At 42.8% G+C, this 17,596-nt stretch overlaps 1 protein-coding gene across 2 annotated transcripts in view; it reads left to right on the top strand.

Moving 5' to 3' along the window:
* The window catches only part of efnb3b (ephrin-B3b), a 58,523-nt gene that overhangs the window by 36,220 nt on the left and 4,707 nt on the right, over window positions 1-17,596 (top strand). The window contains exons 3-4 of one of the 2 annotated variants that reach the window (XM_086058813.1): window positions 14,535-14,627; window positions 17,117-17,176. In XM_086058813.1, coding sequence (XP_085914939.1) covers window positions 14,535-14,627; window positions 17,117-17,176 — 153 coding nt within the window. The remainder of the gene's footprint in view (window positions 1-14,534; window positions 14,628-17,116; window positions 17,177-17,596) is intronic. The other variant, XM_086058814.1, reaches the window with a different exon arrangement.

Raw genomic sequence — 17,596 nt, 5'->3', positions numbered from 1 at the left:
GCCTTAAACCACATTCAATAGATTATTGCGAGAGGAAATAAATGTTTTATGTAAAATTTCACCAGGTGAGAAAACATCATTTTAAATGCTACAACGTTGGCAAGTGTTAGCCTAATAGCATAATTGCCTTAGTCATTATTTTTTTTATTTTTATGTTTGTACAAAAATCCAATCCAGTTGTCCTAATTCAACAATTGAATTGAGGAAAAAACGTTTTCCACCAGAACATCAATACTTTTTTAATTGATATTGTGACAGTGAGTTAAAAAAATGACTAAGGCTAACGACATGTAGCTTTCTTTAAAAAAAAAAAGACCAAGGATGAGAAGATTTAAATAATTTAACCCTAATTCTCCTGCGGAAGGCGCGCTTGGTCTTCTTATTATACCGTGGCAGGAAATGGCCATTTAGAAACTCCATATCATTTGCATTTTCGTACCTTCCGGCACCCTAAAGGCGTCTACCATGTTGGGACAACGACTGCATCCAGAAATGGAGTTTTATGAGAGATGAGAAATGCCCGCCAAATAGACAAAGTAGACGAGACATGATGGAGCGGCAAGGTCCGCCGTTCAAAGGGACAGGGACAAACAATTGGCTGCAAATCCTTTTGAGTCGCCATTTAAGCGTCCTAATTGCTTCCAAACTGCACAAAGGACGTCATTATCACAACGTGTGTGTGCGTGTGTTTATTTGTGTGTGTTTTTTTGTACGGAAGAGAGCTTCATTAGCTGTTGACTCGTCCTCCACTAATCTTCATTGTTGTTCTGAACGTCGGTTACGTTTCACCCCAAATCGCCGCGCCGCCAAGGTCACGACCCCCCGGGCCCGGAGTTGGCGTCTCATTGGCTCGAATAGCTCATTAGCGTTATTGTTACCGTGATTGTTTGTTGTTTTTAGGACATGATTATTCATGGCAAAATACAGGAGGTGTTTCTACTGTACGGTGCTCCAAATGAGAGAGGCCTTGGGGGAGGTCTGCTCTCTCACGAGTGTTCAAATATTCTCAGTAGATGCCAAATTAATCCCTTCGGCTCCTCTTTAGGCGGCTTATCGTCCATATTACCGCACATCTGCTCTTGTTCTATGCACTTATTATATATTGATGAAGTTGAGGGGGGGGATAATTGAGGAGCCCCGTCATGGAGGGGGTCTCGTTCCTCCACTCGTACCTCAAGTGGAATGAGGGGAGGCGGAGCTCGCAAGCGCAGCTCGCCACCCACGGTTTGTATATGTGTGTGCGTTCAATCTGGACCCTAAAATGGAAGCTCACCAGCGGCTTAATATATGCAATTAAGAAGCTAATTAGAGTAATTAATTCAGCCAGGCCGGGGCCCAGTCTGGCCCCTATTCACTGGATTGGAGCTGCCGTAATCCTTCACACACACACACACATGTATGGAACAACACACACTCATTATGAGCGGCCTCTTTGTGCACTGCCAGAGAAGTCGGGACCGAAGAAAGGGGCGTAAATAAAAGAGCGAAAAAGTGAGGCGTTGGGTGCGGCCTAATGAGTGAAAACAGTGCGCTAATTCATCCGCAGCGCCCCCCGCTGCTTTCTGGGAGGCGCTGCGGAGGGGAGCCAGTGCCATCGTACCTTTTTTTTTTTTTACACACACAATTGAGAATGGCTTCTCTGTTTTATTGCTTTAACCTTTATTTATTCCCTTCAGTCGTGTTCCACCTAGCCTGGAACGCCGCTCTTCCATCCAGCCAGGTCCAATTTTGGGATGATTTGAAGCTTTAATAAAGATTGAAGTTCTGTTTTTATTCTACTTTACATTGCAAAAAGCCAAACAGCGTGGTTTGTTATTCTTAAGTGATTGATACACGTGTACTAGCGCGTCCAGCTCGTCGGCGATCCGAGCTTTGTTATTTCTGGAGCGCAATTAGGAAGCGTGTGATGAAGTGCAGATCGGCGCGGCGGACAGGCAGCCCTTCCAACGACTTGATGGAGTATTTCAAGACATTTTGATGAAATAAAACCACCTGGAGACCAATTATCGCGGTGTTTATGCAGCGATATACAAATGCGCACATGCTTCTTTTTAAAAATGTAAAATGACCAAACACATGAAAAAAAAAAGTTTGTGTGACGCATTCCGTTCGTACATTTCCACCAAACGAGCTGGCATTTGTCAGCCAGTCACAGGCAGATATCTCCCATCTGTCATGTTTTGGCAGGCTGCACAAACATGGCTTCCAAAAGAGCGGCGAGCGACAACTTCGGAGGCGTTTTGATCCTGCGGGAGCGCGTCTGCTGTTTTTCACTTGACCTCGCGCGAGGCCTCACTCAGGTGGTCAAGTGATGAAATCGCACTTTCGCTGTCAGTAAATTGTGAGGCTTGCTCGCGAGGTGCACGGGTTTGGATCCTGCAAGATGCTTTCAGTTCTGACATCGCTAGGTAGCGCGCCGCATGAAATGTTTGCTTTTTTTTTTTTTTTTTGGGTAGCTGAGCACCTCAGTGTGGCCCTGATAGTCAATCAATGTAGGGGATAAAGAATATATGACTGAGTGTGTTGCTAACTGTTTTACTCTGACTGCACCTATCAGCTTGTATCTTCCCTTCATAAACTCCAGTTTTTTTGGGGGAGGGGCGTAGTTGTTCTTACTTCATTTGTCTATCGTTTGTCAACTGTGGCCGTCGCTTTAAGATCGTGCACGGACTAGCACGCGCACCGTGAACGAGCCTGACACAGATGCTGCAGTTACGCTTTGGACCAGAGGTGGCAGTAGCGAGTAAAAAAAAAAGTGGCAAACTGCACAAAGATCTTTTTAAGGGTTTATAGCACGACTGCGTAAGTGTGCATTTGCCAGTGTAATTTTTTTTGACTGGCTTTGCAAATATGTTCACATGTACTTGTAGGCTAAATGCTAAAAGCATTTTTCCCATATTGCTATGGTGTATTAACTTGCGTAGATGCAATTTAAAAAATATATTTTTGTAGCATTTGGCCTACATTATGGCAATATGTTCAAAAAGTAACAATGTCTATTTGTAATTTTGATGCTTTATTTTTGTGCGTGCAGTGCATTATTTATTATTATTATTATTATTATGATTACTTTTTATTTTTATTTTTAGCATTTAGCTATGTTATACCAGTATTTGTTTAAAGCTATTTACAAATACATTTGAGCATATTTGCCAGTTCCGTGCTCCTGTACACAGCAGCAAAGATGCCATTTAGCATTAGCATTAAGCTAGCGGACTCAATTGCTAAACTGAGTAGTTTGACAATAAAAATTGGACTTTGGGGGGGGTGTAATAAACCTGTGGACGTGTCGACACGCTCCGAGAACTGAAGACAGACTGACGCATTAGCTGCGCAAACACACTTGCACTTGTGAAAGGTACACACATATAAACACGCGCGCGCGCACACACACACACACACACACGCACACGTAGAGGGTAGGAAAACAGACAGATTGCCATATAGCTTGAGCACACAGTTTGGAGCAGCCTGCTTTAATCGCAGAGCAACTAAACAAACACAACTGTCATCGCTCCCTTTCTTTTATTGTTACACACACGCACGCACGCACGCACGCACACACAGATAGTATATAATTGCACTATGCCTTCCGCTGTCCATCATCCTGCCCTTCATATTTCGCCCTCTTTCTTTCCACTTTCTTTCTCTCCAATCTCTCCCTGCAGCGGTATGCAGGCACACATGTCAAGATGCATTATTTCGGCTGGCTGCCTCTCATGTATGTGTGCGCGCGTATGCGCGTGCGTGCTTTCCTCCTTTTGGAAACAATAATAACGGCAGGCGGGGGGGAGGGGGGGTCGCCGGCAAGAGAAAGCAGACTGGACTGTTGGAGATTAGCAAAACATTTTCTGAATTGGACCGCATGTGCAACAACAAGGACACGCACGCGCGTGCACGGAGGAGTAACACGCTGGTGGTCATGGTGCGCGTGCTCCTCCCACATTCCAAAAACATGCACGCGGAGCTTCATTGGAAACTGTAAATTGTCCATAGGTGTGAATGAGGACAAGTGCTATGGAAAAATGGATTGAAATTGCTAAGTGTTAGCGGCTTTGCTAATCGTTAGCAGCAGTGGTGCTTTTTGCGGCAGTTTGAGAAGCGCTTGGCCGGTTTTATTAAAGGATAACCTTTCATGTCAGTGCAGGAACGCTTGAGTAAACAGCAGATGTTGCTTTGGGAGGGCCGGTGTGGCTCAAGTCGTCTTCGCTTTTGCAAGGTTTTGTGAGTTTTACAGCCTCTGTGTTGAAAGGGCTTTTTTTTTGGAAGCTGTCCCCTCCACCACTTGGGAACAAAAATGCACTTTCGGGCTGGTTATCAAACGATATGAAACACATAAATACAAAATGACAACACTCGCAAGGAGCAGAGAGGAGATGCTAGCACTGATGTAACCTGATGTAACCGGAGATGGAGCCACGCCCCCTTACGCATCACGAATGTAGTAACACTCGGTGTGCGCCTTTTTGGCTTAATTATATAATAGAAGGTTTAGAAAAATCACTGCCTCTGCTACGGTAATGTATCGATCTTAGCTAATTTGATATAGCCGACATTGCTAATTAGAACGAGGGACAATCCCGTATTTGAGCCTTGTGTCCGCATCCCGTTTTGTTTTTGTTTTTAGTTTAGTCAGCAAGCCACTTGTTTGGGCCACGGGTATATAAATCACTTTTCTGAGGCGTGTTTTTGTCATTCCAGCACTAAGAACTACTTCCTGCTTCTGTGTCTAAGAATCATAGGAAATGTAGTTCTACTAGCCTAATGCTGCGGTCGCCAACCCCACACAATGTTACAATACATAACCGGCGCCAGGTAAACGGCACAGCCAGCCTCCAGTAGCTTGCCAGGACTGAGCAAAAAAAGGTTGGATAATGGTGAGTGCATTGACTTGTTTAGCGCTGTTGAACTGTCACCCAAGATAGCAACTAGCATTAGCAACCACTGGTTGACTAGCAATTTCAATTTGTTATAAATAGTTCCTGGTGAGAGTTTCTTGTATATTTGATTTTCAGTGAAATTATATAATAATGATCGATTGCTCACTCTCATTCGCTGACACCCACGTCACTCACCAGACCAGTCCCCGCCTTTTAAAGCCAAGTCACCCCTAAGTCATCAAAAATAATGCCTGCACCTCATATGTAGGCCAATATGTTGTTAGATTTGAGAATCCATCCATCCATTTTCTGAACTTCTTATTCCTCACAAGGGGCACGGGGGTGCTGGAGCCTATCCCAGCTGGCTTCCAGCTAACCCTGAACTGGTTGCCAGCCAACCCAGGGCAGTATTTATTTATTTTTTATTCAAACATTCTATTAATCAATAGAATATTCAATTCAAACCTAATCAGTTCTTCAAAATATAACAGTTGTATCAGTTTTTGCATTGGATCTCATGAGATAGCGTACCTAATGAAATGGCCAGTGAGGGATATCTAGCTTGTTTCCTCACATTTCCACCCTCAATCCCTTCTGCCTCCCGCCATCTTAATTTAGAAGACCCCCCGCCCCCCCCACACTTGCTTTCCCTTTTCCCTCCAGATGCATGTCACAGATCGTTCCTCCCTTCAGACCCGCGACCCACTTCCCAAGAAGCAGACTTTCGTCCTTCACCTGGAAACGTTGTCACCCTCCCGCGCCGCTGTGCTCCAAATAACCGTGTTATTTATTGACTTTCGGGAGCCACGACGTTGACTCTGACAGCTTGGGAATGTTTGTTGTTGTTGTTGTTGTTTTTTTTTGTTTCCAAATAAATGCAAAATCGGATCAGCAGGGTTTTCACTCAAAGGTCCTTCATCCCGCGTCGGCTTCAGCATTTTTGCGGGCCCGACGCCAACGCTGTAAGCCAGCAATGACAGACAATGTCACAGTGGAGGAGTCTGCGCGCGCGTGTGTGTGTGTGTGTGTGTGTGTGTGTGTGTGTGCGTGCGTGCGTGTGTGTGTGTGCGTGTGTGTGGTGATGACAGTCTGACAAGTGACGGGGGATGTGAAGCCTGGAGTTGGGTGTCACTGTCTCCCGTTTTTCCCCGTCGATGCGCTCAAGTGACATCGCAGTACATCACGAGAGGATGTTTGTTTTTATGAGAGAGGTGGCTCACAATGACAGACCCAAATGTCTATTAACGCCGAAAATATAAGCAGCTAGCATGACTTGCATTAGACAGGAATATATATATATATATATATATATATATATATATATAAAATAAGGAAATGGCTCAATTAGACTACTGACAAATTAATTCAAATGTATGTCAAATGACAATAATAAAAAGCCATACCATGTCGAAGTTGAACCGAATCAAATCGAACCGTCCGTGAATCATTTCGCACCCCGCGCATATTGAAATAAAAAACGTATTAAATCGTCTTTTTGTGGAGAGATGCACACCCCTAATATAGATATATAGAAAGTGGACTATTATGATTCGGTTTGATTTTTTTTTTCTTTCTTGAGAGTTTCGGTTTGATTCAATGCACATCTTCTAAATCAAAACCAAATTTCCAATTCAAATTGCTTTTAGTTGCACCCCTAATATAGATAAATATCGTTTAAATTGACCGAATAAGGTGAATCGTTTTATTTTTTTGGGTCATTTTTACACATTATCAGCCAGATAAAAGTGTTACAAACAGCTCGAGAACAAATCTCTTCGCTCTCTGAATGCTCCACTTCTTCCCTCACTTTGCGGGAGCCGAGCAGCATTATGTCGCCTCAAGATTGAAAGTCTGGTTGTTGTTATCTAATATACCTTTGAGTAAGTCTGTTTTGTTAAAAAAAAAAAAAAACGGATGCATTTAATGCTTCTATGCACAAAATTAAATGTGGATTCACTTCCACCTGACATTTGGTCCCTTCAATTTTCTTCTTTCTTTTTCATTTTTTTATGCTGACTAACCACATATGACAACCCTGCTTCAAAAACACGGATCCGCATATGCACACTGAGCAAAAAAGTGCCAGTGCGTCTTGTTTACATTTCCAGGACGTCCTCGTTTGAATATGTCTGTCCACATCGACGCGCTTCCCAGACTTGCTCGTTGTTTTCCATCATGGATTTTGATGGTTTAAATCCTGTAGTGTTGGAACGAGTATATTCTTGGAGCAGCTTGGATCAGAGAAGAAAAAAAAAAACCACACAAATACTTAAAGAGACGTTGAGGAAGAAGAGCTTGACCCATTTCTTCCAGGCCTTCAGTCTATTGGCTGATGTAATGGAGGATGGTCGTATTTGTGTGTGTGTGTGTGTGTACGCTGGAATGCACAACAGGCCCACCAAGTTGGGGAATCGTCACTCAGGGTTTGCCTGGTAGGAGGTCAACGAAGTAAACATTTAAAATGGATGCCGCTACACTCTTAAGGTAGACTGTAGGGCGAGCACACACACACACACACACACACACCCACCCACCCACACACACACACACACACACACACACACACACACACACACACACACACACACACACACACACACACACACACACACACACACACACACACACACACACACACAAGAATGCCCTCGCTGCCCAGGGTTGGGACCGATGACCCAGTTGTGCGGAACATTGCTTGTGACTGTCCTACATGGCCGCCACTTTAGTGGCGTTACGTCACGAAGCCTCACTTGGCCGCTGTGCTGCTTTCATGTTATTCTACACGTTCAAATTTATTATAGATGAATGCATATTATTCGTCCCGCTTCTCGGTTCTCACCATTCCAACTTGAACGTGTTTTCTCATTCCAGAAATTCACGGTTTATCCAACATTTCGTATTTTCCCACCCAACACGTCCCCAATTCGCTCACAATGGCACATTCAACACTGCACATTTAGATCGTTCTTATTTCAAAACATTCAGCTTGTTCAGTTCACCCTGGGAAAGATTTTTAACATTGAACATTTTCACCATAATTTTCTTAATTTTCCCAATTTAAAAAATCCCATCAAATTCATATATTCTGTTATTCACCTCTGTTTCGACGTTTATTCACTGATTCGCACAATTTCAATTTCATCACACTCCAGAAATTCATGCCGTTCAGGGATGTTTTTCTCATTCCAAAACATAAAAAAGTTCTTAGATTTAAAACATTTTCCACCAAAAATTCTAATTCAACTTAACAGATTCAAATGGTTCCTTTTTGAAATGTAAATCATTCAGTACGTTCACTTCACCTTGGAAACGATTTTCAATATCCTAAAAATTCCCACTTACCAAATGTAAACATTTTCATCAGTAAAATACCCCCAAAATTTTTTGTTTCTACATATTTTGACCGATTATAACTTTCAGGTGTTCATAGAAATCAATCTTATATATATATATATATATATATATATATATATATATATATACATATTATAACATGTTCTGCACATTTCAGGTCATTGTAAATCATTTCATTAAATTTAAGTCATTTATCACATTCATTTTGGAACCGATTTTCAACATGCAAAAAATTGTCACGTACCAAGAATTCACAATTTTTACCATTAATATACAACCGAAAATTTTAAAAATTAGCATTTTTTTTTGTGTGTGTTTCGCCTCTAATTACTACTTTTTAAATTATATTTATATATTTTTTTACCAATTAAAACCATTCCAATTTCCACGTTAACCTCATTCCAGGTCATTGTAGAGCATTTAATGAAATTTAAATCATTTAACACATTCAATTCACATTGGAAATGATTTTCCAACATGCAAAAAAATGGCAATTTTCCCAAAATTCAAAATTTTTACCATTAAAACGCGCACCCAAAAACGTTTTTCTTTTTTTGTGTTCTCTAATTTCTGCATATTTTGAGCGATTCTAACTTAAAATTGTTCCGCTTATCCCTACATCATCTTTCTTTCTTTCTTTCTTTCCTTCCTACTTCAACATGTTCATTTCATCCCAGGTCATTATCGATCATTTCAAGTCATTGAATATTATTCCACATCAGCCTCTCAGCCTTCACATGCTCATTTCTGCACAATCACTATATGATTCCATAAAGTGCACTACGTTATCGTGCTATTGTCCTTATTCAAAAAGCACATTACCAACATTTTTGTCTGGACACCCGTGACTTCAGCAGCTTTCACAGGGCGTGTGAGTGATTTTGCTCCTGCGTCTGTTTGCAGACTGGAGATTTTTAACAGTGTGCTCTCAGGAAAATATTCAAAAACATCTGTGACCTTTTGCGCTCGGACATGAAACATCAGCCGCAGTGGAACATTAACACACACACACACACGTGGCGCTCAAGCAGGGCCGTAACATGTATTGTGACACGGCTTTAGTTGAAGACAAACAACAGCGTGACTGAATCCAGCAGCGCGGGTGGTTTTTACACAGCGCCCCCGAACTAAGCATTCACGTGCGCTCTTGACGTCAACGCTCACTTTTTTTTGCGTGAAATTGGGGAGGATTGCGTGACTCCTCTCCGAGTGCGTTTGGTTGGCGTGTGACACATCACGTGGGTTCCAACCTGTGATTATGAACTCTCATTAGAGATCTTCCAGTTTGTTTTTATGCATTCATTGAGGCATGGTTCCCAAAAGTGTGTTTTCTGTGACTCGTTTGTGACTCGTGAAAAAACATAAAATCCAAAATATCGGAGAGACGAATTTTGGTGACGATTGATTATGGGTTTTTAGCTCATTCACTCGCAGCCATTTTCACTGAAGCAACCCCCTTCGCTCCAGGACGGTTTACTGGATTTTGACTGATTTTGCAACGGCCACAGAAAAATTTGAGTCTCTTCTTTCATCAGGAAAAAAGTACATTTGTATCTGTTTCCGTTTTGCAGCATTTTAGCATTAGAATAGAGCTAAGTTTCATCATTATTCACAAATTTGTTTTAAACAGTGGAGAAAGAGCTTTTTTCAACATGGGCCTGGTTGATCTCTTATACTCTGCTGCCACCTGCTGGCTGTTTTTGTAATAACTACCATTGCTTCAAGCGTTCTCTTCAGTTCAGAGGCTGCATCAAAGCCTTCTGAATGCTCTAGCATAAAAAAAAACAACAACATAAATTTGTCTTTGAGAGCATGGTAATATATAAAATGGAACAAAGCTTTATTTTTTTTATTTTTTATTTTTTTTATGAAACATTTTCGACTGTTCCACCTATTGCAGGAAAACATGAGGAAACTTCACCCTGCACTGGAAGAAGTGGTATGCTGTGTACCGGAGGTGGAATGCAAGAGAAAATAATACGTTTTTTTTCTCTTCTCCGCCATGTGGAGACCAAATAGTGCCTGGTCTGTTTCAACCCAAATTCCGTTTCTCCGCAAACTAATGGCTTATGATGGCTTCATTAATGCTCACAGTCAGGTTTTAAAGCGTCAGCAGATTTATGAAAAGGTTTTGAGACTCTTTTTTTTTTTTTTTTTTTTTAAAGTGGGTAAGGGCGGTTAAGGAGTGAGAAAGTGAGACAGAGAGAGAGAGAGAGAGAGAGAGAGAGAGAGAGAGAGAGAGAGAGAGAGAGAGAGAGAGAGAGAGAGAGAGAGAGAGAGAGAGAGAGAGAGAGAGCCACTCAGGCTATATGCTCTTCATCATTCATGTGACACACATGGCACTCTGGAGAGGGAGCAAAACAAATTTAAACAGGAAGGCAACTGTAAATTCTTAGTCGGCTGAATGCGCACGCACGCACGCACGCACGCACGCACGCACGCAACACACACCATCCACTTGAGAAGCTAAGTTGGTTTTGCAGAAGGCGAAGCTGCACAGACGGGAGCGCTCGGCACAGACACACACTCAAGCACGCCGTGAACTCGCAAAACTTCGCAGCAGACCGGGAGGACGGCAACAGACCGAAGCCAGGAGAAAAAAACTAAAATAGATAGACGATTCGGCAGGCAGGCAATAATTCATCAGCTGATTTGAGCCCTTTTTATAATTGTAATCGGCTGGAGTTTTGGACAACAAATCCGTTTTTTTGAGCACATTTGAGAATCTGTTCTCAATTGCCTTACCGGATCAATAAGGTTGTCTAACCAAGAATACATTGACTCATGCATTTTGGCGACAGAGCCTCTCCACGCTTCGTTAATGAGCCACGAGCATTAAAATAGCCGGCTGAATCACACTTTGTGCCGGGAAACCAATTTTTTTTTATTGTAAAATCATGTCATACAACATGACAGTTTTATTTGCCGTTACATCTGCAAGATTGTGATGTTATTCACCATAGTTATTTTTGTTAAAAATACTAGCAGTATCGGTACTAGGTATTGGTATCGGTGTCAAAAGTGTCTTATTTGCATGTATGAAGTCTTGATCTCGTCACCTTTTTGTCTCCTCTCCTAGCGTCCCGGTGTGATGAAGCCTGATTTCACTCATTTGTTTTTTTGTACTCGGAGAGACATTCTTCCTCTCCTACCCCCTTCCCCCTCCCCCTTCCCCTCCCCCAACCCCACTTTTCACTGCTCATCATTGTCTCAATTACTCATCCATCCCTCGTCTCCCTTCTTCCTTCCCCACTTTCCTTTTTCATCTCGTCTTAAATCACAGTCATGGGCGTCTATTTCTTATCTCCTCTGAGTTCTTTACTCGTCACTTAGCACCAAAAACACCCTAAGATGGTATTGGATATACGGCCACAAACATTAAATGGTAGATGAGGTCAAATATGTGTACACAACAGTACTCAGTCATAAATTCTTTATCCTCTTTGAGGAGCTGCCAATTAGAGCCCCCTGGTGGCCAAGGTGGAAAGCAGCACAATGGTCATTAAATTGATGTAACGTGTACACATGAATTCTATTTAATTACATCATGTGTTTAACTATTTACAATAAATCAATAAGCAAATTCTTTAATTAGATTTTTTAAAAATGAATACATTGACCAATGTCAGGGAAAATCTGCTAAATTGACGAATCAACCGTGACAGGACTCTCAATAATGCAAATGTTGGGCGGGCCGCTTTGCTCACCCTCTCCATCGTCACATGACCTCTTGTCGCCATCATATCAGCAACACCTTGTCACGGCCAATCACGTCTCGCGGCCCGGCGGCCCCCGCGCGGCCTCCTTGTCTCCTCACCTCCTCGCCCACGTCGTCCTCACCTCTCTCGTGCCCGCCCGCCTTCCTGCCTTCCGTCCGCGCGTCAGAGGAGATTAGTCTCAAAGTGGCTGAGGGCGAGTGGACGGGCTCCGTTTAGTCGTCCTCGCTCATCAATTGGCTTCCAAGGATTTTGACAATATCACCTGTCTTATCACTAGCTCGGGATCAAGGTTAGAATAGTGGGGGCTTTTTTCACAAGTTTTCATTTCCTTGACCTTTACACCTTGAGAACATCCCTGCATCCTTCCAGAATCCTTTTAGAACAGAGCTTTATAGTGACAGTAACACTTGAGAAATGCATGATGGCATCACTGCATTATCCCTTGAGTCTATTTTGAACTGGAAATGCACTCTTGTCGCCGCATTTCTGAAAGTATGCTTGATGCATTGACCCCGTCTCGCTTCATTCCAAAGCCTCCTCGTGCTTTCACACACTGCATTATGCAGAAATAGAGGGAAGGAGGTGTGAGAAGTAAAGTTGCGTCTCCTTCACACCTCCCGTTCTCTCACTTTCCTCCCTTCCTTCAAACGTGCTGATTGCTCGCGTGGACGTGGAGACAAATTACATTTATTTATTTTTGGTGTGTGCAGTGGCCGGAAGGAGGAAATGCTTTTTGATTGGCTCCCATGTGGACTTATGAATGGTTGATTGAGGTTGAGGCGCGCATCTCGCTTGTAAATGTATGAAAACACGCACACTGAGCGCAAGTGTGAAATCGGTTTGATGGACAGCGGATGTGTCGTGCATGTTTAGTGTAATTGGAATCATTGGCAAGAGGACGTTTGAACTGTTGTTTGTTTTTTGTAACTTACCCTGTTTATTTTCATTGCTTTTAAATACCCTGTAAGTGCAGTGGTTCTTGCCTTGTTGGAGGTACTAAACCCCACCAGGTTCCTAAGCGCATTCACTGAACCCTTCTTTATTTAAAAATATAATTAGTTTTTTTTGCAGTTTGGATGCTGACTTCCATCACTCAACTCAACTCTATATTCATAGAGCAAAAAACACCACAGTTTTCTTAAGATGGAACCTAGATACAATGAAAACAGCAGAGGCCCCAAAATGGAACCCTGTGGAACACCATACGTTCCGTTGTACATGTAAATTCATACTTTCTTTTTCTCTCTCAACATATTATGAAGGGATTACAATAATAAAGAAATCATACGACGTACCATCACAACAGCCACAAGGGATTTGTGTCTAAATACATCATAGCAGTAAGTAATTTCTGAAAAACGTTCTGAACACGCTTGTTGGTTTCAGTCATTGCAACTTGCAGAAGTCTGCTAGCAAGGGCGCTTCGGAGTGCCTCATCGTCACCCGTGAGTGTGCGCATATCACAGAGAGAAAAGGCGGAACAGTGCGGGGGCCTGACTTTACATGGGCTTTGCATTGTTGTGGCTGCGTTAGAGCGCCACGTTGTCAGACATGGGATTTTTTTTTGTCAAGTCCAATGTGAACTTTCTGCTGCCGTTGCTTGCTTTAGAGTGCATCGTCGTATTTGAGAGCAGGGAGAACGGCTTGATTGTTCACGATTGTCTCATCTTGTATGCTGGGTGAATTTTATTTAAATATTTATTTATTTATTTGCCTTTCAAATTTTGCGGGGTTGTTTCGAGAATATTTATTTATTTTCATATTCATAGCTCAGATACATTTAGATTAAAGAGGAAGTCAACCCCAAAATGATCTTGCTGCTAACTGAAAATGACATCACGGTCGCTTGGGGCTGATAATTGGTTGTTACCTGAGCCCTGAGCAGCAACTGCGATGTCATTTTCAGAAGTGGCTAAATGGCCGCCTGCTGAGATGGATAAAAACTGCTGGATTTTGCTGCTTAACGCAAATCCCACAAACACAATATTAATCAGAAAGCCGTGTTTAGGCTAGCGGGGCTGCATAGAACGTATATTACTGTAAAGAAAATGTTTAGCTTGACTTCCCCTTTAATTCAATTTAGCAGGAGACGAAACGAGCAAAAGCAGTCGCCTTGCCTTTCCGTTGCTATAAAGACATTTCTGTCTTGGGGTCTTTTAATGGTCGGCAATTACACTTTCTAAATCTCAGTTTAAAGCGGAATTGCCAGCCGCAAACCCAGTATTAATCCAGTGTGGCTTGTCCAGCCTGAACAGGAGCCGCGTCGCTGTGAAAGTGGTTGGGTCCAAGCGACGCCGGCGGCGTTGTTAATGGATGCCAGCGAGCAGCTTAAAATGAGGACTTATTAAAGTGCTCGTCGCCTTTCTAGTTTGACATTTCAAAGTTTCGAGTCTGGCTTTTAAATTGCTGCTTCTGCAAATGTCACTTGTCGGCTCCCCGGAACGGTTGACGATATGAGCAGAATTTATTGTTTGAAATAGAGAGACATTGTGCAGTTTGAATGGATGTGGACTTTAGACGATGTGTGTGTGTGTGTGTGTATGTTGCTAACGATGCCATTTTTGTCTTTGTGTCCCTGCAGCTACATCAGATGGGACGCGCCAAGGTCTGGACAGCATGAGGGGAGGAGTTTGTGCCACGCAGGGCATGAAGGTGGTCCTGAAAGTGGGACAGAGTGAGTCCTTTACCTCTTTTGCGTTTACATACAGTACACACACGCTTGGTTGTGGGTGGCGTCTCTCGGCGAGCATATTAGAGCTTGTTAAGTGGTGAGAACAGCAGAGAAGTGTAGGATCAGTCAGCTGTAATGAGGCCCGTTGACTCCCCTTCACTTGCTCATTCACTCCCAGCCATTTTCATTGAAGCGCTCCCGGCTGTTTTACTGGATTTTGACTGATTTGGCAAGGCCCACAGATTGTTGTATTCAATGGCTATAAAAGCATGGAACCTACCAAAAGAACAATTAAAGTCTCTTCTTTCATCAGAAAAAAAAGAAGTATATTTGTATCCATTTCCTGCAGCAATTAGCATTAGAATATAGGTAAGTTTCATTGTAATTGAGGTTTTTTTTCAACAAGACCCTGGTTCATCTCCTTTGCTCTGCTGCCACCTGCTGGCCGTCTTTGTAATAACTACCATTTCTTCAACCATTCTCTGCAGTTGAGAGGCTGCATTAAAGCCTTTTGTATGCTCTAGCATAAAAAAAAAAAAAACATTAAAAAAACGTATAAATATGTCTTTAGGACACTTAAAACATTTATACAAATGAGTTAACTACTTTCCCGCACAACTGTACGTCACGCGCGTAAACATGGCCGGGGACCCATCAGTATTTCTGCCGCAGCTATTAAGTTTGAGGGGAAAAAAACGATCTTTCAAACACGGCGCCGCACATTCCCACACATAATAGCCACCTGTCCTTCACACGACCCCGCCCCCGTCCACGCGACATTCGCTCGTATTGTGTCGCCGCTATCAGCCGTCGCATCAGCAGGAGTCGACAGAAATGCATTCAGCACACCGATACATTCTGTCACACTCCAACACTACGAGAATTAATTGACCTTTTTGTGATGTGTGAGTGTCGTAAATAGATGTCACATCACAAGCAAGCATGGGCTGGTGTTAGATTTTGAGAGTGATAGTCATGAGCGAAAAAATATCGCACCGTATTAAAATTATGGCTCTGAAATGATAAATAAAATATTTAGTACAGAAGAAACGGGTCACGTTAGGTTTAAATAAATAAATGCTAACATTCTTGTTGTGTTTTAATCCATTTTAGGAAGTCACAGTGCGCTATTTTTCAAACAAACCTATGGGCTACTCATGTTGTCCTTGGGGCTAACTCATACCTGTGTTACATGCCGAAAAGGAGAAAATAAAAGTTAATTGGAGGCAATCAGAGCCGTTGACAGACAATATTAGCGGTTATTGAAACCTTGATTATTATTTTTTTTAAACCACGTCAATAATTGTAAATAACTAACTAACTAATAACTAAAACATTTGATTATGTTTTTTTAGTCATACTTGTGATAAGACATGGGCCAATTATCGACATGGTTTAAAAAAAATAAAACCAACAAATGTTTTACTGCTGATGACTAAAAAAACATAATCAAATGTTTTAGTCATCAGCAGTAAAAAAAAAATTGGTTTTACCACAAACATCAGATTCTGACCAAAACACAGAGAAAATTAGCTTTTTGGGGTCACCAAGCATCACACGAATGGGCCAACATATCATATAGCACCAGTGACGGGACATTGTGATTTCCTTGGTGTTGATCCTGTTCCTAGCTTGCTGTGAGTGACGCCCTATACAGTATGAATGATCGTATTTCGGAAGTGGGTAGCAAACAGGTAGACTCTAAAATTCCACCCGTGCATCCTCTCCTCTCCTTTTTGCGCTTAAATTCTTCGTCCAAGCCCTCCACTTACTCTCTCCGTCTTATCGCTCGTGCTGCCGAAAGGTCACGGCCGTGTTGTTTGTGGTCTCTGGACACACACGCGTGCGCTGGCAGTGTGTGCGTGACCACGCATTGACTTATTTCATTGCACATCCATCTCGCCTGCTCCCTGTCGCACTCACTCGCAGCTCACTATTGATCCCGGCAGGTGCCTTGCACCCTCAGCTTGTGTTTGTCGAGCTGTGTACTTGTCACTTTATGTCCGGTAAGCCCTCGCTATTGGTAAGGGGACGGTGGGCCGAGCACAAAAACTGCAAAGTAAACGCAAGCTTTAGAATTGAACCGTGAATTGAATTGATTCCATTCGCTTTATTTATATAAAATAAATATTGCCTTCATAGTACGTATATATCCTTTTTAATACGTTTATTTTAAGTCATGCTCATTGCACTGGCTGACGTCTGCATTTAATCTGCATGACCGTGACGGCCTGCGAGGCAGATGGGCTGATTTAGCGTCCGCAGATTACGAGCCGAACTCCTAATGACTATTTTCTTATCCTTTTCCCTGGAATCCTTTCATTCTGGCGTGGCATCACATCCCCGTGCCGTTCTATGACTTCCTCAACAAGGGAAGAGGAATACGCAATAAGTCAAACAAAATATCAATTTCGGACAAAAGAGAGTCATCGGGCAACATAAAGTGTCCAGTAGTGCGGTTAATAATGATCAGCAATGCGTCCTTCTCACAGGTCCATACGGGCTGCCTCCCAAGAAGGAGCCAGCTGGACGTTCCACCAACAGGAACTCAGGTAAGCAGCAAACCAAATGGAGATGATCCGCAAGATGGATGCGGGGAGTAAGCAATGGCTTGTAGATGGTTGGAAAACAACAACAACAATAAGTAAGCAGGGAGGGCTTAAGGGTGGTGGGGGACAGATGGAGGATGTGCAGCGGTGACATCTGCGGATCTCTCTATTTAATTCCATATATTTTCTCTCCATCCTTCCCCCTTCCTCCCGGTCTGGGCCCCTCTGAGCTAAGTGCCGCAGGCGGGCAGTGGATGGCTAATAGCTACATTGGGCAAAGGACAAAAAAAGATGGATGGCGAGAGAGGGAAGAGGGAGGAAGAACGGAGGGGAGGCAAGGAGCCAGGGCGAGACCAGAGGCAACATTTGAGAGAGTTATTACTGTCATTAGATGCTGCAGCCTGGATGGGAGCGAGGGGAGGG

This window comes from Leptonotus elevatus, chromosome 17 (assembly GCF_054856555.1).
Source record: "Leptonotus elevatus isolate MCC_2025b chromosome 17, RoL_Lele_1.0, whole genome shotgun sequence".
In the NCBI taxonomy this organism is placed as follows: Eukaryota; Metazoa; Chordata; class Actinopteri; order Syngnathiformes; family Syngnathidae; genus Leptonotus; species Leptonotus elevatus.
Note: the sequence above shows the minus strand (reverse complement) of the source record. Positions and strands in the feature narration are given on the sequence as shown.